A 22,906-nucleotide genomic window follows, 5' to 3' on the forward strand; every position below is an offset into this window, starting at 1 on the left:
CTTTAGGTGGTAGCTTGAGGGTTTTTCTTCGGTTATTTTTGTAGAGCATCAGTCTGTCACGTTCCTGTGGCAAAAAGGAGCAGAGGACAGCTTATGATTTACAGCTTGTACCACATGCATTGTGTGCAGTATGTATGAGAATGCTTTGTTTGATGTGGGACTGATCCTTAACCTGACCAAACTAATTGTACTAATCTAGGCCATCTATCATCCCCTGCGTGTGAATTACTGGAGACAGATTCGGAATACGGTGCGATTTAGGCTTGTCAAAATGCACCCATGGTAAAAAAGTGAGACGAGTAGGATTCTCAAGAGAAGCAGGGTCAAGAGATTATGACAAAGAGTTGTGTGTACGACACCTTAAATCAGAGGCAAGGAGCCAGCAGAACATCATGCAAATGTGTGAATTATCAGCAAGGCTCTGATTTAAGGTGATTAGAACAGAGAGAGAGGGTGGCGGGTGGGTGGCTGGTGAGGGTCTGGAGGGCAGCCCAGGTGTACAGACGACCAACATGTAACCGAACAGTTCACTGACCCTAACGGCACCCATTTTATCCTACTGTTTCAATGTACTCTGGTAAGATTCAACAAAATGGCCCCCTCTTTGTTTATGAGCTAGTCGGCTGCCTGATTCACTAATCTCACTACAATAAGGATCTGTCAGTGCCCTGTTATTTGGAAGCTCAGGTGATTTAAAGATCAGATAAACTGCAGTGTGAATGTCTGTGTGTCCGTCTCCCTAACCTGCGTGAGTTCGTCGATGATGCCACGTTGCTCGGCAACCTGCAGCTTGAGGAACTCCACTTCCTGTTCCTCGTGTGCGTGGCTTAGGTCTGTCAGGGAGGTAGGCCTCTTCAGCTGCTGGGGCTGCTGGGAACGAGAGTGCGCCTTCTCCTTCTGAGAGAGAGAGAGAGGGAGAGAGAGAGAGAGAGAGGGAGAGAGAGAGAGAGAGAGGGAGGGAGGGAGGAGCGAGAGGGAGAAAGAAAGGGGAAGAGAGAGAGGGAGTGAGGAGAGACATTCTCAGGGTTAGGCAACTCGAGCAGTTAGGTCAAGAGAGAGACAGGATTACCTGAAACATAATGTAACTTTAAGTTGTGCAAGGTGACTTTGTAATCAAGGAGAATTGCAAATACTGCAGTCACACAGATGCTGCAACCTAATCATCTTGATGCTTTTTCTCAGATGTCCACTGGAGGTCTCCCTTTCCCTCCATTTCACAGAGCAATTACAAATCTCACATGGTACCTACTGGACAATGTATACTGAACAAAAATATAAAAACGCAACATGTAAAGTGTTGGTCCCATGTTTCATGAGCTGAAATAAAAGATCCCAGAAATGTTCCATATGCACAAAAAGCTTATTTCTCTCAAATGTTGTGTACAAATTAGTTTACGTTCCTGTTAGGGAGCATTTCTCCTTTGCCAAAATAATCCATCCAACTGACAGGTGTGACATATCAAGAAGCTGATTAAAAAGAATCATTACATAGGTGCACCTCATGCTGGGGGCAATAAAAGGCCACTCTAAAAATGTGCAGTTTTGTCACAGAGCACAATGCCACAGATGTCTATAGTTGACATGCTGACTGCTGGAATGTCCACAAGAGCTGTTGCCAGAGAATTTAATGTTAATTTCTCTACCATAATCCGCCACCAACGTCATTTTAGAGAATTTGGCAGTACGTCCAACCGGCCTCACAACCCCAGATCACTTCTAACCAGGCCAGCCCAGGACCCTCATATCCGGCTTCTTCACTTGCGGGATCATCTGAGACCTGCCACACGTACAGCTGTTGAAACTGAGGAGTATTTATGTCTGTAATAAAGCCCTTTGGTGGGGAAAAACTCATTCTGATTGGCTGTCCCTGGCTCCCCAGTGGGTGGGCCTATGCCCTCCCAGGCCCACCCATGGGCCTTACTGTAACACTGGAAAATCTTTGAAATTGTTGCATGTTGCGTTCATATTTTTGTTCAGTATAGTTTCCTCTTAATTCATTCATAAATATCTAAGCATAGGCTATACTCCTGCTACATGTATCAACACCATGGTCCAAATACTTTCAAATGGTGTCCTCTTCCCATCATGAAGGAGACATGACAAGGAAAGTAGACAAAGGAGGATATTTCTGGTTCCCTCACCATCTCTGCGTTCTCTCTGCTGAGGTTCTTGAGTTTCTCCTCCATGCGCTGCAGAGTCTGCAGGAGGTCATCGTTCTTCTTCGACATCCTCTTATACTTATCTAACAGGGGCTTCATCTGACTCTCTGCCTCACGCACCCTCTTCAACTGACAGAGATGGAGGGAGAAAACAAGAGAAATAGTGACAGATGAGATGTGTAGACCTATTTTCCATAACATCCCTTCAATGTCCCCATGACGTTTCCATACGTCCCCATAACGCCCCTACAATGGTCAGGTATCCACCAAGTTATTTTCTGTGTGTGTTTGTGTACGTGTAGGTGTGTGTTCCTCACCAGTTCGTTCCTCTCATCTGCCAGCAGTGCGTTCCTGTCCTCCAGCTTCCTGGTAACAGAGTGGAGCTCAGCTATCTTCAGCTGGAACCTCCTCGCATCCCGAAGATCTTCCACCTCCTCCCCCCCGCAGAGAGACAGAACAGAGAGCAGAGAGACGCGAGAGACAGAGAGACAGAGAGACAGAGAGACAGCAGAGGACAGAGAGACAGAGAGACAGAGAGACAGACGATTGGGGAGATGATTAGAAACAAAGACAATGTGTGAATGAGTTGACCACCTGGTTTGTGTTTGTGCATAAGTGTGTGCTTGCCTGTGTGTATTTTAAATGGGGCTGTCCTCACCTGGTTGTTGATATAGTCCTGGGTATCCCCCAGGGTAGGGACCACCTCTCTCTTGGGGCTGCCGTGGTGCCTCTCTGCCTCCCTGACTTGGCCCAGCTGCTCGTCCAGAGCCTCCTTTTGCAGCTGGAGCTTCTGGGCATAACCTGCCTGCACCCCCAGCTCCCTCTCCAACGCAGACACCACACGGTCCTTCCCCTTCAGCTCATCCATCTAAGAAAGATGGGAGGAGGAGAGAGGGAGACAATGAGAGATATGAGAGAGAAAGAAAGAAGGGGAGAGAGATAGTGATAGTAACTAACGTTCACTCTGGAACTCGTCAGCCTCAACCCGACCTGCGCTCTCTTTCTACCCCATTGTTCCCTTCCTCCACCAACAGCTGATTCTTTTCCAACCACAGACGAGTGAACGAACAATTACGCGACACCAACGTCGTTGAGTGTAATTCATTCATGAATCCTAGTTCACACTCCCCCTTCTCTCTTCCTGTCTTCATCGTACTGCCCGCTCACTCTCGCTTCCTTTCCCTCTCCTTATCCCTGTAAAATGATATTAGTCAAATGGCCTGGCTGTAAAACAGGTTAGAGATCCATCTTTTACAGCCCTGTGCTAGCATGCTGTGTTCTTCTGTCTTGTAGTCAACAGTCGACGTGTGTTATCTGTGCTACCCTGGGTCTCTGAAAAGCAAAACTACACTGTGTGAAATAGAACTGGAGATCAACATAGGATACAGTGCAATTCAAGCTAATGATCAGATCGAGCGCATACAGGGACGTGCATACAGGGAACTCAGCAGTACAGGATCTGAGGAATCGGTATATTGTTTGAGGGCAATTCCAGTTTTACTTAGCTATGGTTTATTATTGGTTTGGAATTTGGTTAACTTTCAGGTCACTCATCACCAGACAATCATGTCGTCTCTCACATGGTCTTGTTTGATGTGGGTTAGGATCAGGGGTCAATCAGGGGTTCTGTGATCGGGTTATAGTGTGGCGGCCATGTTATGGTCGACTCACCACCCTTCGGATGTCTCTCTCGCAGTCTCTCTTGATGCGGTTGATCTCATCCTGGTGCTGCTGGTAGGCTGTTCGGAGGTCGGCTGCTTTGGCCTTGTCTGCCTGCAGTGCGTTAGCCAGAGCCTCCTCGACCTGCTTCCGTGCCGTCTCCTGCTTCATGACCTGAGGGGAACACACACAGACAGACACAATTAGAGTGTATATACACTTCCAAGTACTGGGACCCTGAAGCAATTAAGATGATTCAGGAGATAGTAATGTCATATGACTCTGCTTGTCCAGAAACAAAGAAGACGCTCTGTTTCTTTATATAAGAACTTTCAAAAACCAGACTAAAACAGTCAAACTTCTTATACTGAAAACAAGAGGCATCTACCTGTGAAAGGAGTCTAGCTGGTAGTCATAGGAATTTGCAGTAGCCTAACCTAAACCAGGCTATGATTCTGATTGACCATGGGAAAAAAAATGACTAATCTAATACAACAATGCAAGTTGGATTCAAGTTGATTTCCAAGGTACACCTACCTCCTGCTGCAGTTTGAGTCTCTCCCCATCGAAGGCCCTCCTGGCCTCCTCCCGGGCCTCTCCTAGCAGGGCGCTCTTCAGTTTGTCAGCCGCCCCGTCCCTTAGCGCATGGACCAGCCCCTGGAGCCGTTGCACCTCCCCGTCGCGGATCTTAATGGTTCGTGATAGCTCCAACTCGTGTTGCCGTGCCAACGACTCGCGAGCGGCGGCCAGCTCGCGGAGCTTCTCCTCGTGCAGTTTGGCGCGGAGGTCGGTGAGGACCACCGTGTGTTTGTGTTGTTCCAGCTCCCTGGCTTGCCTCTGCTCCTGGAGACGCTCTCTCAGCTTAGAGACCTACCCAGGGGAGGGAGAGGAGGGTGGGATAGAGGAGAGGGGAGGGGAGGAGAGGTTTGCAGGGGAAATAGGAAAAAGAGAGAGTGATAATGATTTCCTAATAGTATCAATAAGCAATAAGGCCCAAGGAGGTGTGGTATATGGCCAATATACCATGGATAAGGGCTGTTCTTAAGCACAACGCAACGCGGAGTGCCTGGATACAGACCTTAGCCGCGCTATATTGGCCATATACCACAAACCCCCGAGGTGCCTTATTGCTATTATAAACTGGTTACCAAGGTAATTAGAGCAGTAAAAATACATGTTTTGTCATACCAGTGGTATACGGTCTAATATACCATGGCTGTCAGCCAATCAGCATTCTGGGCTCGAACCACCCAGTTTATAATTAACAGTGTATCATTGTATAGGCATCAGATAATCATATAATCATCCTCAGTATAATCCTCATCCTGTCAGAGGGGGCGGGCCTACCTTGCCCTTCTCCTGCTGCAGTTCTATCTGGAAATCCATCAGCTTGCTCCTCAGCTCCTCATTGGCTGTCTGCGGCAAGTCGCCCATGACTTCCGTCCTCTCCTTCCCACGCGTCTTCTTGGAAGGCGGGGCTGAGGTGGGTGTGGTCGATGACATCGTGCTCCGGCCACCCAATCAGAGGGCACGACTCAGAGTGGATGAGGAAGTGGAGGAGAATCAGGCGATGCTCTTCCTCCCCACACAGCCTTCCCTATGTAACTTCATCATCCTTGTCTACATCACTGGCTGAAGATCCCTGTCTGTCCTGCAGAGAGCGATAAGAACAACAGGTAAGTAATGTGAAAACAAAAATCATAGGCCAGCAGAGTGTAGCTTGAGGAAAACATTCTATTATGAGACCTAGAAACACCCACACATGCTCACACAGACACACACACACCATTTCAACATCCACAGAGCTCACACAGACACACACAATTTCAACATCCACAGAGCTCACACAGACACACACAATTTCAACATCCACAGAGCTCACAGACCATTTCAACATCCACAGAGCTCACACAGACCATTTCAACATCCACACACACACACCATTTCAACATCCACAGAGCTCACACAGACACACACAATTTCAACATCCACAGAGCTCACAGACCATTTCAACATCCACAGAGCTCACACAGACCATTTCAACATCCACACACACACCATTTCAACATCCACAGAGCTCACACAGACACACACTATTTCAACACCCACAAAGAGCACACTGGCAGCTCTCCGGCCATTTATCATAATCCAATTCCTCTCAATGGGATCCGCTTACAGGCTCCATCGTGCATGAAATTCTGTCTGGCCAGGGCAGTCTGGGAGTGGGGCTACTACAGCCAAGAGAGCCCTCTACTACTACAACTACTGCCGCCAAGAGAACCCTCTACTACTACCACCGCAGCCGAGAGAACCCTCTACTACTACCACCGCAGCCGAGAGAACCCTCTACTACTACTACTACTACTACTACTACTACTACTACCGCAGCCGAGAGAATCCTCTACTACTACTACCACCGCAGCCGAGAGAACCCTCTACTACTACTACTACTACTGGAGCCGAGAGAACCCTCTACTACTACAACTACTACTACTGCAGCCGAGAGAACCCTCTACTACTACTACTACTACTACTGCTGCAGCCGAGAGAGCCCCTCTACTACTACTACTGCAGCCGAGAGAACCCTCTACTACTACTGCAGCCGAGAGAACCCTCTACTACTACTGCAGCCGAGAGAACCCTCTACTACTACTGCAGCTGAGAGAACCCTCTACTACTACTACTACTACTACTGCAGCCGAGAGAACCCTCTACTACTACTACTGCAGCCGAGAGAACCCTCTACTACTACTACTACTACTACTGCAGCCGAGAGAACCCTCTACTACTACTACTGCAGCCGAGAGAACCCTCTACTACTGCTACTACTGCAGCCGAGAGAACCCTCTACTACTGCTACTACTGCAGCCGAGAGAACCCTCTACTACTACTACAGCCGAGAGAACCCTCTACTACTGCTACTACTACAGCCGAGAGAACCCTCTACTACTACAACTACTACTACTACTACTGCAGCCGAGAGAACCCTCTACTACAGCCGAGAGAACCCTCTACTACTACTACTACTACTACTACTACTACTACTACTACTACTACTACTACTACTACTACTGCTGCAGCCGAGAGAGCCCTCTACTACTACTACTGCAGCCGAGAGAACCCTCTACTACTACTGCAGCCGAGAGAACCCTCTACTACTACTGCAGCCGAGAGAACCCTCTACTACTACTACTACTACTACTACTACTACTGCAGCCGAGAGAACCCTCTACTACTACTACTACTACTACTACTACTACTGCAGCCGAGAGAACCCTCTACTACTACTACTGCAGCCGAGAGAACCCTCTACTACTACTACTGCAGCCGAGAGAACCCTCTACTACTACTACTGCAGCCGAGAGAACCCTCTACTACTGCTACTACTACAGCCGAGAGAACCCTCTACTACTACTACTACTACAGCCGAGAGAACCCTCTACTACTACAGCCGAGAGAACCCTCTACTACTACTACTACAGCCGAGAGAACCCTCTACTACTACAGCCGAGAGAACCCTCTACTACTACTACTACTACTGCAGCCGAGAGAACCCTCTACTACTACTACTGCAGCCGAGAGAAGCCTCTACTACTACTACTGCAGCCGAGAGAAGCCTCTACTACTACTGCAGCCGAGAGAAGCCTCTACTACTACTACTACAGCCGAGAGAACCCTCTACTACTACTACTACTACTACTACTACTGCAGCCGAGAGAACCCTCTACTACTACTACTACTACTACTACAGCCGAGAGAACCCTCTACTACTACTACTACTACTGCTGCAGCCGAGAGAACCCTCTACTACTACTACTACTGCAGCCGATAGAACCCTCTACTACTACTACTGCAGCCGAGAGGACTCTCTCCTACTACTACTGCAGCCGAGAGGACTCTCTCCTACTACTACTGCAGCCGAGAGGACTCTCTCCTACTACTACTACTGCAGCCGAGAGGACTCTCTACTACTACTACTACTGCAGCCGAGAGGACTCTCTCCTACTACTACTACTGCAGCCGAGAGGACTCTCTCCTACTACTACTACTGCAGCCGAGAGGACTCTCTCCTACTACTACTACTGCAGCCGAGAGGACTCTCTCCTACTACTACTACTGCAGCCGAGAGGACTCTCTCCTACTACTACTACTGCAGCCGAGAGGACTCTCTCCTACTACTACTACTGCAGCCGAGAGGACTCTCTCCTACTACTACTACTGCAGCCGAGAGGACTCTCTCCTACTACTACTACTGCAGCCGAGAGGACTCTCTCCTACTACTACTACTGCAGCCGAGAGGACTCTCTCCTACTACTACTACTGCAGCCGAGAGGACTCTCTCCTACTACTACTACTGCAGCCGAGAGGACTCTCTCCTACTACTACTACTGCAGCCGAGAGGACTCTCTCCTACTACTACTACTGCAGCCGAGAGGACTCTCTCCTACTACTACTACTGCAGCCGAAAGGACTCTCTCCTACTACTACTACTGCAGCCGAGAGGACTCTCTACTACTACTACTACTGCAGCCGAAAGGACTCTCTCCTACTACTACTACTGCAGCCGAGAGGACTCTCTACTACTACTACTACTGCTGCAGCCCAGAGGACTCTCTCCTACTACTACTACTGCAGCCGAGAGGACTCTCTACTACTACTACTACTGCTGCAGCCCAGAGGACTCTCTCCTACTACTACTACTGCAGCCGAAAGGACTCTCTCCTACTACTACTACTGCAGCCGAGAGGACTCTCTACTACTACTACTACTGCAGCCGAGAGGACTCTCTACTACTACTACTACTGCTGCAGCCCAGAGGACTCTCTAGTACTACTACTACTGCTGCAGCCGAGAGGACTCTCTACTACTACATTTTACATTTACATTTTAGTCATTTAGCAGACGCTCTTATCCAGAGCGACTTACAGTAGTGAATGCATACATTTCCTACATTTTTTTTCTGTGCTGGCCCCCCGTGGGAATCGAACGCACAACCCTGGTGTTGCAAACACCATGCTCTACCAACTGAGCTACAGGGAAGGCTACTACTACTACTACTGCAGCCGAGAGGACTCTCTACTACTACTACTACTGCAGCCGAGAGGACTCTACTACTACTACTACTACTACTGCAGCCGAGAGGACTCTCTACTACTACTACTACTACTACCGCAGCCGGGAGGACTCTCTACTACCGCAGCCGGGAGGACTCTCTACTACCGCAGCCGGGAGGACTCTCTACTACCGCAGCCGGGAGGACTCTCTACTACCGCAGCCGGGAGGACTCTCTACTACCGCAGCCGGGAGGACTCTCTACTACCGCAGCCGGGAGGACTCTCTACTACCGCAGCCGGGAGGACTCTCTACTACCGCAGCCGGGAGGACTCTCTACTACCGCAGCCGGGAGGACTCTCTACTACCGCAGCCGAGAGGACTCTCTACTACCGCAGCCGAGAGGACTCTCTACTACCGCAGCCGAGAGGACTCTCTACTACCGCAGCCGAGAGGACTCTCTACTACCGCAGCCGAGAGGACTCTCTACTACCGCAGCCGAGAGGACTCTCTACTACCGCAGCCGAGAGGACTCTCTACTACCGCAGCCGAGAGGACTCTCTACTACCGCAGCCGAGAGGACTCTCTACTACCGCAGCCGAGAGGACTCTCTACTACCGCAGCCGAGAGGACTCTCTACTACCGCAGCCGAGAGGACTCTCTACTACCGCAGCCGAGAGGACTCTCTACTACTACTACTACTACTACTGCAGCTGAGAGGACTCTCTACTACTACTACTACTGCAGCCGAGAGAACCCTCTACTACTACTACTACAGCCGAGAGAACCCTCTACTCCTACTACTGCAGCCGAGAGAACCCTCTACTACTACTACTACTGCAGCCGAGAGAACCCTCTACTACTACTACTACTGCATCTGAGAGAACCCTCTACTACTACTACTACTGCAGCCGAGAGAGCCCTCTACTACTACTACTACTACTGCAGCCGAGAGGACACTCTACTACTACTACTACTGCATCTGAGAGAACCCTCTACTACTACTACTACTACTACTGCAGCCGAGAGAGCCCTCTACTACTACTACTACTACTGCAGCCGAGAGGACACTCTACTACTACTACTACTACCACTGCAGCCGAGAGAACCCTCTACTACTACTACTACTACTACTACTACTGCAGCCGAGAGAACCCTCTACTACTACTACTACTACTGCAGCCGAGAGAACCCTCTACTACTACTACTACTACTGCAGCCGAGAGAACCCTCTACTACTACTACTACTACTACTACTGCAGCCGAGAGAACCCTCTATTACTACTACTACTACTGCAGCCGAGAGAACCCTCTACTACTACTACTACTACCACTGCAGCCGAGAGAACCCTCTACTACTACTACTACTACTACCACTGCAGCCGAGAGAACCCTCTATTACTACTACTACTACTGCAGCCGAGAGAACCCTCTATTACTACTACTACTACTGCAGCCGAGAGAACCCTCTACTACTACTACTACTACTACTACTACTACTGCAGCCGAGAGGACTCTCTACTACTACTACTACTACTACTACTACTACTACTACTACCACTGCAGCCGAGAGAACCCTCTACTACTACCACTGCAGCCGAGAGAACCCTCTACTACTACCACTGCAGCCGAGAGAACCCTCTACTACTACCACTGCAGCCGAGAGAACCCTCTACTACTACCACTGCAGCCGAGAGAACCCTCTACTACTACTACTACCACTGCAGCCGAGAGAACCCTCTACTACTACTACTACTACCACTGCAGCCGAGAGAACCCTCTACTACTACTACTACTACTACCACTGCAGCCGAGAGAACCCTCTACTACTACTACTACCACTGCAGCCGAGAGAACCCTCTACTACTACTACTACTACCACTGCAGCCGAGAGAACTCTCTATTGAATGGTCTGGGACTACTATTGAATGGTCTGGGACTACTATTGAATGGTCTGGGACTACTATTGAATGGTCTGGGACTACTACAAATTATTCAGTCTCTCCTCTCCCCAAGCCTTGTTAAATAAAGGTTAAATAAAAACAAAGAAATAAAGCCCTCTTCAGCCATCCGAGGGAGTCCACATCTAATCCTCAGACCCTCGCTGGCCTCTTTCCTCTCCTCAAACCACCCACCCTTGCGTCGGTCATTCCCAAATCCATCCCCACTCCTTAGATACCTTCTGCCCTCCTCTTCGCAGTTATAATGCGGTTGGTAGCCATGTTGTGCTGCAGATGTGAGAAGTTATTTTATGAGACAGTATGACAGAATATAAACAGTACCCTCATTGAGAATGGACTTGGTCTCTTTCTAGACTCATAAGGCTAAGGAAGTGTTCCAGCGTAACCCAGTAACCTTCCCGTTCTGCTGAGTAATAAATAAATCATTCAAAATGAAGGAGATGAAGCATTAAGACCGGAGGCGACGCCATCCTTTCCCTCCCGCACACCACTCACACAGATGGCAGCAATTGTTACCAAGGCAACTCGTGCTCTTAAACTTCACTCCTCCCACATTAAAAAGGACCCTGTGAAGGAGGAAAGTGTCTCCCGGAGGATTTCAGACATCTCGACACACACACACTACATTATTTCTTTATCTAGAGACCATCTCTCTCAGACGAGGATGACTGAGTCAGAAATGCATTGCTGAGGGGCAGGGGAGCGCTCTACCACACCGATAGACAGAATGAACAGGCACACACTGAGTGAAAACAGGAAGACAGGAAGAGATGGAGAGAGAGGTGGAGAGGGGCAATCACACTGAACCCCCTCTGCCTCCTCCCCCCACTCTGCCCTACTTTCCCACCTCCATCCTTTCTGTTGCTATGATGATGTCACGCAGCAGAGTGGAGAGGAAAGCTGTTCTCATTCTCCCACACACACACACACACACAGAGAGAGAGAGCGGAGAGACACAGAGAGAGATAGAGAAAGGAGAGGACATTGCACACAGCCACACATACACAAAGAAAACCACATCTGTATTCTTACTAACATCTATTTACAAACACACACCGACTCGTTCATTCCTAACCAGAGTCTGCCAACAAGCTATGCTCAAAATGCTGTGTTTCGATCGATCAGCGAAGGGTTATACCATGTTTGGTGAAAAATAAAATTGTGCAATCAATACCAACAGGATGAGAAGCATGGCTCAGCTTGTAGCTCAATACGTGTTTGTGAGTGTTGTTTTGATTAGTGCTCAATTGCAGGGTGAATTTGTCAATATGAACTCCATGCATTTTGCAATCTATGTTTTGGAATGTGAACGGCATGACCCCCCCCCCCCCCCCCCCCCCCCACCCCACACACACACTGACATGGGGTCTCGTCTTCCAGCCCAGTAGCGCATCAAACAACCACTTCACATCTGCCATCCCTGGAACAGATGTTCTCGTCCCCATCACCACTGTGTGTCTGGGGAAGTTTATGGTCCAGGGAAAAGCAGGAATGTAATAACGGGAAGCTGTGTTGTTTTATGAGGGAAGAAACAAACATATGCTGAGCACTTGTTGGCTGCTTTTACCTCACTCTGCAGTCCAACTCATCTCAAACCCTCTCAATTAGGGTGAGGTCAGGTGATTGTGGAGGCCAGGTCATCTGATGCAGCACTCCATCACTCTCCTTCTTGGTTAAATAGCCTTACACAGCCTGGAGGGGTGTTTTGGGTCATAAAAAAACAAATGATAGTGGGACTAAGCGCAAACCAGATGGGACGGTGTATCGCTGCAGAATGCTGTGTTAGCCATGCTGATTAAAAGGTGCCTTGAATTTGTAATAAATCAGACAGGGTCACCAGCAAAGCACCCCCACACCATCACACCTCCTCCTCCATGCTTCACAGTGGGAACCACACATGCAGAGATCATCCGTTCACCTACTCTGCGTCTCATAAAAGACACGGCGGTTGGAACAAAAATAAATAAAAATAAATGTTTTTTTTAAATCGCAAATTTGGACTCATCAGACCAAAGAACAGGTTTCCAACGGTCTATTGACCATTGTTCATGTTTCTTGGCCCAAGCAAGTCTCTTCTTATTATTTGGTGTCCTTTAGTAGTGGTTTCTTTACAGCAATTCGACCATGAAGACCTGATTCACGCAGTCTCCTCTGAACAGTTGATGTTGAGATGTGTCTGTTACTTCAACTCTGTGAAGCATTTATTTGGACTGCAATCTGAGGTGCAGTTAACTCTAATAAACTTATCCTCTGCAGCAGAGGTAACTCTGGGTCTTCCTTTCCTGTGGCGGTCCTCATAAGAGCCGGTTTCATCATACCGCTTGATGGTTTTTGCAACTGCAGATAAAGTAATGATGGACTGTCGTTTCTCTTTGCTTATTTGAGCTGTTCTTGCCATAATTTAGGCTTAGCCCTATTTGGTAAAAGACCATCTTCTGTATACCACCCCTACCTTGTCACAACACAACTGACTGGCTCAAACACATTAAGAAGGAAAGAAATTCCACAAATGTACTTTTAACAACGCACACCAGTTAATTGAAATGCATTCCAGGTGACTACCTCATGAAGCTGGTTGAGAGAATGTTTTTGGGGGTTACTAAGTGATTCCATAGTTTTGATGTCTTCACTATTATTCTACAGTGTAGAAAATAGTAAAAACAAAGAAGAAACCCTTGAATGAGTAGGTGTGTCCAAATATTTGACTGCACAAGCAATTCATACACCGAATGAAGTGTATACACTCTCTATAGGGAAATATTGCTCAAAGTTCCATGCTTGAACAGTCAAGTCGTATGAAAGGGAAACAGAGTGAAGGACGAACCCGCTCCTCAGAGGCCTAGCTAGTCAAATGTGGCACTGAGACAATCTGCTTAACAAAAACAACAAAGATCTTAATACAACAGAGCAGGAGAATGGGATATGGTGAGGAAATGCTTCTGAGGAGATTCATAACCAACCAACTAAGAGAGGCAGACTTCCACTTTAAAACTCCCCTGAAAATTCACTCAGTAGCAATACTGCAAACACTAGGAACAGATAGAACCAATACCCAATACTACCAAACAGCAGAATCGCTATCCAAACAGTCTCTCACCAACAACCAAAGCACTGACACTCACCACCATACAGTACAATACATTAGCAGCCTAAGGTGATATGTTAAAAAAATCCCTTCAGAACAGCCAGATGACCAACCTGAACCTAAGCCAAAAAATGTATTATTATTGCAAACACATCCTCCTTCCGGAGTTTCCTGTCCCTGAGGACTTTACTGTGTTTCACACACTACATTGTACTGAGGGAGCTTTTGTTGTGGTACCATACAATGTACCATTATGATTGACAGTGTACTGTACTGCGTTGTAGTAAAGGTGTCATTGCCAGAGAACAGATATGGCAGCAGTACCAGCTTAACAGTGCAAAAGTAGCGTGGCAATAAAAGCAGATTCCTTTAGACTGGTCCAGAGCTCATTAGCCAAACACAGATGGACCACCTTTAGGCCAGTCTGCACAACAGAGCCCACACACACGCTTGAACATACACGGCTGGGTTAAATATTAACATAGCCAAAGTGACTGAAGTGAGACAGAACACCCAATAACTACGCACTGACTGGATTTAAAATGTACCTATAAAAAAGGGATCAGTGGTGTAAAGTAATTAAGTAAAAATACTTAACAGTACTACTTAAGTCGTTTTTGGGGTATCTGTACTGTACTATTTATATTTGAGTAATTTTACTTCACTACATTCCAAAAGACAATTATGTACTTTTTACTCCATCAGTTTTCCCTGACAGCCAAAAGTACTCGGAACATTTTGAATGCTTAGCAGGACAGGAAAAACCTCTGATCTGGCACTCACTAAACACATGTTTCGTTTGTAAATTATGTCTGAGTGTTGGAGCGTGCCCCTGGCTATCTGTACATTTTTTTTAAACATGAAAATGGTGCCTTCTGGTTTGCTTAATATTAGGAATTTGAAACGATTTATACTTTTACTTTTGATACTTAAGTATATTTGAGCAATTACATTTACTTTTTATACTTAAGTATATTCAAAACCAAATACTTTGAGACTTTTACTCAAGTAGTATTTTACTGGGTGACTTTCACTTTTACTTGAGTCATTTTCTATTTTAAAAGATCTCTTTACTTTTACTCAAGTATGACAATTGGGTACTTTTTCCACCACTGAAAGGATGGGAGACACACACACACACACACACACAGAGAGGGGCACACTCCTCACATACTGTACATTCATTCACTGCAGGATTCTCACACACAAACGGACTCAGCAGGCTGTGCTGTGATAAAAGCTGCAGCAAGGAGGGAGGGAGAGAGAGCAGGTTGTGGACTTACAGAACAGGTCTGGCCAGCCTCCAGGCCCAGGATTGGACCTGGCTTAGTCTGACTGACTGACTGACTTGTGACTACGCGTGACGGAGGGTCATTGGACATGTATCAATGTCTTCCATAGGGGGGGAAAGGAGGAAAAGTGACCAGGCAGAGGATGCTGAAACCCTTCTAATGGTAAGATAATGTGACAAATATACAAGAACTATAATAATAATAATAGACGTTTTTGACACATCTCTTCACTCTTGGACATTAACCACGTTTCCATTCACAGTTTTTAATACGAGTAAAGTTATACCGTAGAAACAAATATCACGGCAGCTGTGACGGAAACAGGTCGTTTCGGGTCCAACTTTATAAATTCCGACAAAATGTTCGTTTGACATGGTGGGATCTTTTTGTGTCGGTAAAATTAATTATGGAAGAACTGGCAGTAAAAACACCTTTAAGTTGCAAATATTGATATAATAACCATCAAATTGAAGGAAACTTGGAGTCATGCGATGACATGGTGTGTGCTCCTCCCACTACGACTCAGGAAACCATGCAGTTTTTTATGCTACAGATGAAATAAGTTATGATCAACTTCACAGGGTGGTGAAAGTGTACGGTATGCACTTGATGCTCGTTCCCAATAGATGTCAAGGGTCTTATTCTGATGACATGATGATCGATGCTTGACCAAAATATTCTCGCTCTAATCCATAATAATCTCATGTAAACTAACCTACTCACACTATCTGCAAGATGTTGGCTAGAGCGCATGTGCCAACCAAAAAATAGGCACATTTACTCATTTCAGATTTGTTTGATGTGATTTTCCCCTATAGACCCATTTGCGAAGTGGACCTGAAGGTGGTTCCTGGCATGCTGCCTCCATGGTCATACAAAATGGATGGGTAAATGATACGCCCCTAACACAACTTGTACACATACTGTAATATGATCATTTCTACAATGCAGTCCACCTGTACTGTCAGTACAGCATAGAAATGCTTCCCTTATCCAAATGGTGTGACAAAGGCATTTCTAACAGACCTGCTAAACTTTCTTTGTTGTTACTTTTAAGGTTGGAGTCAACAAGCAATAGCCTACCTCTGGAAGGCAGAGCCGAGAACCATTTGTCCGCCAGCTCGGGGAAAAGCTACACTGCTCACAGACCTGTGTAAGGTTCAATGTAATTGCATATAGTGGACACTTGCTGGACATTTGAAACTCTGTGTATTGGTCTTGTTTGAACACTTATTTTACATCTTATGTATTAGGGATAGGGAGGAGTGTTGGAAAAAGTACTCAATTGTCATACTTGAGTAAAAGTAAAGATACCTTAACAGAAAATGACTCAAGTAAAAGTCACCCAGTAAAATACTTGCGTAAAAGTCTAAAAGTATGTGTTTTTAAATGCACTAATTTACAATGATGGAAAAAGTACTCAATAGTCATACTTGAGCAAAAGTAAAAAGTCAAAGTAAACACTATACATCAAACCAGATGGCACAATTTCCTTGTTTTTCTATTTATGAACAGTCAGGGTCACACTCCAACACAATTTACAAACACATTATTTGTGTTTAGTGAGTCCACCAGAGCAGAGGCAGTAGGGATGACAACACGTTATATTAATAGGTGCATGAATTGTACCAATATTGCTGTCCTGCCTGAGCATTTGAAATGTAATGAGTACTTGTGGGTGTCAAAACATATTTGAGTAAAAAGTACATATTTTCTTCAGGAATGTACTGGAGTAAAAGTTGTCAAAAATATATATAGTAAAGTACAGAAGAAAACAAACTATTTGAGTAGTATTTCAAAGTATTTTTACTTAGTTACTTTACACCACTGATAAGGGAGGGTGGTGAGTGGAAAGGGAAGGGAAAGGGGAAACCTAGTCAGTTGCACAACAATGCATTCAACCGAAATGTGTCTTCCTCATTTAACCCAACCCCTCTGAATCAGAGGTGCGGGGGTGCTGCCTTAAATCGACGTCCACATCATCGGCGCACAGGGAGCAGTTGTTGTTAAGGGTTAACTGCCTTGGGGTATCAATGTGAACGTGTTTAAAATAAAGTGATTCAATACAACGATTTATCATAATAATCACAGTGACATTGGGTTATAGTTAACCCAACTGTGAGTTGATTAGATAACCCAATGCGCTGGGTTTTAAAACAATCTACTCAATGCATTGGGTTAAAATAACCCAAGGTGAGGTAGGTGCTATAATGAACCATGGTTGTGTTATTTTTAACCCATTTGTTTTTAGTGAGTACAAACAACTCTATATTCACAACAGTCCAAGTCATGATGGGAGCTGCAGTGTTGTGTAAAGAGAGGGGACGGAGGGCTCAACAGTATAATATTGCAGTCTATTAAAAGGACTGCTTGCTACTTACTGTATGTGATGATGGTACTATGCTGAATTTGATAGAGCAATGTGTGGGATTTAAATAGTAGCGTGTGTGTGTTCAGGGCCAGGACGATACCACTGTGCCAATATTTTCTACAAAATGTAAACACGAAGCAGACCAAACTCTTCGGTTCTTTAAAAACCTGCTGTATGTAAAAAGGTTTTGTGCTTTTGCTTGGAAAACAAATAAAATGTGGCTTTGGATGACAACCTAAGGATGTTTGTTTCCAACATCCACGCTATTTTCCTAAAGTTAAATCCGCTTCATATTTAGTTTCCTTGCCGCGCAACTAACGAGAATTGCGATACCGGTATCGCCCTGGCCCCAGCGTGCGCTTGTAGCAGCAGAAGCTATAGCAGTAGCAGCCTCTCATCCCCTCACACACATGATAAAGCATCCAGTAACCTCATTAAACCTGCCTCCATCTCTTGTTTTCTCCAACACTCTTACCCTACTCAAGGCTGGGGTGAGATGGGTAAGAGGTGAGGGGTGAGAAAGGGAGAGGGATACAGATCCAGCATTGAAAGCAAGGAGAAATAAAGTGAGAAAGGCAAGGCGGAGTGGGACATACATTAGACTCCATACCAAATGTATTAGAAGGGCAGGGATAAAAGGGCAGAGGTTGGGGTCAGGAGTTTAAGGGTTGGAGGAGAGGCAGTGAAGAGAGCAAATCGTCCAGGCAGCTGTTGCCCTAAAGATCCAATTAGCAAAGAGTCACATTTGATGCCAAATCTGGGTTTAGGTGCCCAAAGCACCTGCGGATCACCCCTTCTAATCACCATCATTAGTGATGTAAGCGGGACACATATGTTGTGTCCACTTGGAAAAATTATGTACATGCGTCCAGCTGTTTCAGGCAATATTACCGTATTCAGGCAATATTACAGTACGCTAGAGGAGATGGACATGTCAGATGGTCATGTAATATTGGAGATGGACATGTCCCTAGCACATCAGCTATTTAACCGCCACCAAATTTCGCCTAGGGGCCCCCAAATGTCTAGGGCCAGCCCTGCCGCAGACCACAACATCCATATGCATGGCCAAGATGGCTCTAAAAAGCTGAAGATCAGCAATCTGTCATGGCCATGTTGTAACATCAGCCGGCTAGACACAATATTACACGGACTCCGTGTAAAGAAGATACAATGTAAAGACGGAAGTATAGAGTTAGGTGATGACTGGCAGCGCTACCCGGATATCAGAGGATGTCGCCCGTTGCAGAAGCCACAGCCTGCCTGTCAGTTTGCGCACGTCACACAAATTCACCTACAGAGCTATCTGGCTGGCCAACATAAACTTACTTAAATGGTGTCAGTCATCAAGTGAGAGGTATTCTTGTCGGTCTGGTTAAACGTTGCTGGTTCTCATTCACTATGGCAGCGGTGCCTCGGCGTCGGTTTATAGAGCGCACTCTCACCTCGATTTGAGATGCTGTGCTGGGCGTTCTCTTTTTTCCATCGAGCAGGCGAGTTACAAACTTATCCTCTCAAATAGTCTGCTATGAATTAATCCCTTTATAAATAGCAGCGGATGGTAAAGTTTGGCCAAATGTAGGCTAAATTCCACTAAAACGTGGTGTCCGGACTGGATTAACGGTTTTGCGGTGGGCTTCTCTCTGCACGCTGGCACACACCACGCCTACACGACGTCAGTTTTCTCTCAAAACATTTCATCCAACAGCTCAGCTCTCCCGGTAATAAAATGGGAGATAAAAAACCAACGCTACGTGGACGTGGGAAAATCATGGACGTCGCCGGTAACGCAAAAGACACGCGACACCTGACTGCGTGTTCAGGAATGACACCGCACGGGAAGAGCGTGCGGGAGAAGCGTGCACCGTCATAGCAGGACGCCTGGTGGTCTGGCAATAAGCTGTTCAATTACGCATATATGATGCTATCCCCCTTGTCTTTAAGATGTGCTTAATAATGCACACAACCAGTCCTCTATCCTAATAATAGGCTATTGAATAACGATGATACCCAATTAACCTCTGACCCTTTGAAGTGGACTTAATGTGAGAAATGTGTGAGAAAAAAAACAACGTTATAGCTTAGGCACTGTTCCACTTCCTTCCCTAGTCCATTCTTTGCTCCTCCATCTGGTGAATGCTCATTCCAATGTCAATCAGGAGTGGGCAGTCAATGCAGCTATAGACTACCCGTTTGAATATTTGCGTTAGTGAACATCACCCAGCAGTATAAGTATCTAGTGAGAGTAAATAACAGCGTCTGCCTGAAGTCCCACAGTAGTGTGACTGTGACCCAGATTCCCTGGGCTTGGATGGATGCATTACTCACGCCCAGCTGCCTGTCTCTCTCTCTCTCTCTGCCTACTGCTGTGGTCTGTCTGAGTGGCGTTCAACACACAGACATACACACGCACAGACACCCACTAACAGACTCCACTGCACACGTTAGTGGCAGCATATGTAGTCCATCGCTGCAGGGCCATAGGAGGTTGGGAGGGTGAGTGTGGTTGGTAGGCTAGGCCTGATGCTGAGAACAGCACAATGAGGCTGCGTTTACACAGGCAGACCAATTCTGATCTTTTTTTCCACTAATTGTTCTTTTGAATAGTCACATCAGATCTTTTTCAGAGCTGATCTGATTGGTAAATAAGACCAATTAGTGAAAAATATCAGAATTGGGCTGCCAGGGAGAAAGCTGCATAACAGACGGAAGGAAGGGGAAGGGCTTTGGAGGGATGGTTTGAATGCGGGGCAGGCAGAGAGAGACTGACTAATAGTGAGTGTCGCTTTTCATCATTTTATGAATCGCTCTCCCAATTTTTTAAAACTTTATTTGTGTGCTGTGGAATGGGATGGGCATTTGAGGCTGTATTCAGTGTAGAAATAGTGGTGAGGGACGCTATAACTATTCTATTTTCCTATGGCTGTACTGAAAAGGAGCGGAGTGTAGAAACAAGCCTCTGTCTTAAACTTTACATAACCAGCTTAAGAATTCATGTGTGTGACAGTATGAGCTTAAATATATTCATGAGCGTTAACAATTTAAAATAATTACAAACCCGCTTCTTTAGTGACAGTCTGAAGGGCTCAGATGGGACCTGCGAGAGATTTGAGTTATATGGAGATTTAGATCATCAAATGAAGCTACTTATAGTGATCCTCCCTTCCCACCACTCTCTCTCCCTCTTTCCTACGCACAAACACGTCAAACATCCCTTGGACCCCTCTCTCTCTCCCCCATGTCCATGTTCTCAGGCAGTACAGTACAGGCTCTGAAACGTCGCCTTTTCCCAATGTTGATCCTAGTCCCACACCGTCACAGCCTGCCAGTAGTGATGTAATGCTTCATGTGTAGTAAATGAGGCTTCGTAGGCATGACTCACCCTCCATTACACAGACTACATGAGTCTGATGTTCCACATCCTTACCCAAAGCAGCGGCCAAAACACACACAGAACATAACTCAAACACACTGCACAGGCTACATATCGCTAAAGAAAGTGGTTGGGGTGCCATTTATTTATTTGTTCCTGTCCATTGAAAGACCGGACAGAATGTAAACATATCTGTCTGTGAGGAACGGTGTATGAGAACGGAACCATGGAAACGGAAACGTTCCATTACACATTCCAGTACTGTTCTTTACTTTACAAATACACTTTTACACCTTCCTCAGCTAGCGTCATAACACAGACTTAGAATATCTAGATGAAAAGCTGCTGTGTGGCCAGTGCAAGGAACAAAATGTGGGCTCAGGGTGGAATGGGTATATTTGCTTCAGTGGTAGGAAAGTAAACAACCCTTGCAGCGCGTTTATTAGCATACTAGGCAAACATTTAACAAAGCCTGTACATTCTGTACACGGAGTGTACAAAACATTAAGAACACCGTTCTAATATTGAGTTGCTTTCTTGAATAAGGCAGCTCCAAAATGCAGATGTTTCAGCCTAGTTCAGTGCTTTCTGTGGTGGTGGGACAGCCAGTGGAAAATACAGAGCGTAGGGGTTGGTTTTGTTCTCTAGTTGCGCCGTGATTGGCTCAGTGTTCTGTCACTCATGGGGACGCCACAAAATCTATGGGGAGAGCTCGAAAATTCAAGCCCCTTGGGTGCTGCCATAGATTTACATTAGAAGTGCCCATCCAAGAAGGCTCAAGGTCATTGGCCACAGATAAAATTACGTCAAATCACGTTATATCTACCGTAGCTTTGATTGGACTAATCATGTCAACATCATACTTTCAAAATCTTAGCTAGCAAGCAGTTATCATCATGAATCAATTCGACAATATACTGGCAAATCATTACAATCCTTGTCATATGAAGAGAAATTATAGATTAAACTTATCGGTGCTCATCGGCCATAAACGTTACACAACAAGTTGGAAATCGCAAATTCAACAATGAGTGGTTTGGAAGGAATCAGTGGCTAACTGCAAGCTTTGTAAAGCAATCACTAGCCTGCTATTCAGTGGAGAGTGTGTGTGGTCTAAGTCTGGGTTTAAGGGTCTCTTTTCCAAGCTTAAAACGATAAACATTTACTCGCAACACACCATGGGCCAGAAAAGGTTGAATACATTGACCATGCTGTCAATCCAGCATGACTTCTGCCGCGTTCAAAACAACTGAAACTCGGAAATGGGAAATCTCAGACTTCAGTGAGTTGAAGACAACTGGGAACTCTGGGGGGAAAAAAACTAGCTTCGACTGGGAAAATACATTGTGAACGGTCATCCAACTCGGAATTCCAAGTCAGGAACTTGGGCCTCTTTCTAGAGCTCCGACCTGAAGATCACTGATGTCATGATTCAACCTTGTTTTTTCCCCCCCCAGAGTTAACAGTTGTCTTGAAAGCAGCATACATCCAGAGAATGCCAGACTTTGATGACAAAATTTGCCCACAAGGACCGCCGTGCCACCTTCCTGTTCCAGTGAGCACAGCACAACAAGGTGAGTCCAAAAATGTATTGTATGCTGCTGCATAAATGATGTAATATACCAGGGAGATATTTATACTGTAGCTAAGAAAGTTATACTAAGTATATGTTGTATACTAAGCTGTTAGTAGCCCATGTGCCTCACCCTAATAATTTGGTCCCTTTCACCCTCATAACTTTGCATACTGTTCTGACTTGGTGGTGGTGCACATGTAGGTGTCAAGGGAAACCCTACTTCAAGTCTCAGAGCGAGTGACGTCACCGATTGAAACGCTATTAGCGCGCACCACCGCTAACTAACTAGCCATTTCACATCGGTTACATAGGCTGTAGCCTGTTTTTGAGAAATGTAATCATCAAATATTGTAAGAGCTTTCATTGTCTGTTTATATG

General features: G+C 46.0%; 1 protein-coding gene across 1 annotated transcript in view; it reads right to left on the reverse strand.

Annotated features, from left to right (window-relative positions):
• jakmip1 (janus kinase and microtubule interacting protein 1) overlaps window positions 1-19,423 on the reverse strand; it is a 47,171-nt gene extending 27,748 nt beyond the window's left edge. The window contains exons 1-9 of the mRNA XM_014199943.3: window positions 18,909-19,423; window positions 5,166-5,469; window positions 4,356-4,688; window positions 3,831-3,992; window positions 2,818-3,027; window positions 2,477-2,593; window positions 2,142-2,288; window positions 745-897; window positions 2-64 (exon numbers count right to left, since the gene is read on the reverse strand). Of these exons, the coding sequence (XP_014055418.1) occupies window positions 2-64; window positions 745-897; window positions 2,142-2,288; window positions 2,477-2,593; window positions 2,818-3,027; window positions 3,831-3,992; window positions 4,356-4,688; window positions 5,166-5,321 (1,341 nt within the window). The 5' untranslated portion in view covers window positions 5,322-5,469; window positions 18,909-19,423. The remainder of the gene's footprint in view (window position 1; window positions 65-744; window positions 898-2,141; window positions 2,289-2,476; window positions 2,594-2,817; window positions 3,028-3,830; window positions 3,993-4,355; window positions 4,689-5,165; window positions 5,470-18,908) is intronic.
• Between the last annotated feature and the right edge of the window lie 3,483 nt (window positions 19,424-22,906).

The sequence above is a fragment of the Salmo salar genome, chromosome 05 (genome assembly GCF_965601325.2).
Source record: "Salmo salar chromosome 05, fSalSal1, whole genome shotgun sequence".
NCBI lineage: Eukaryota > Metazoa > Chordata > Actinopteri > Salmoniformes > Salmonidae > Salmo > Salmo salar.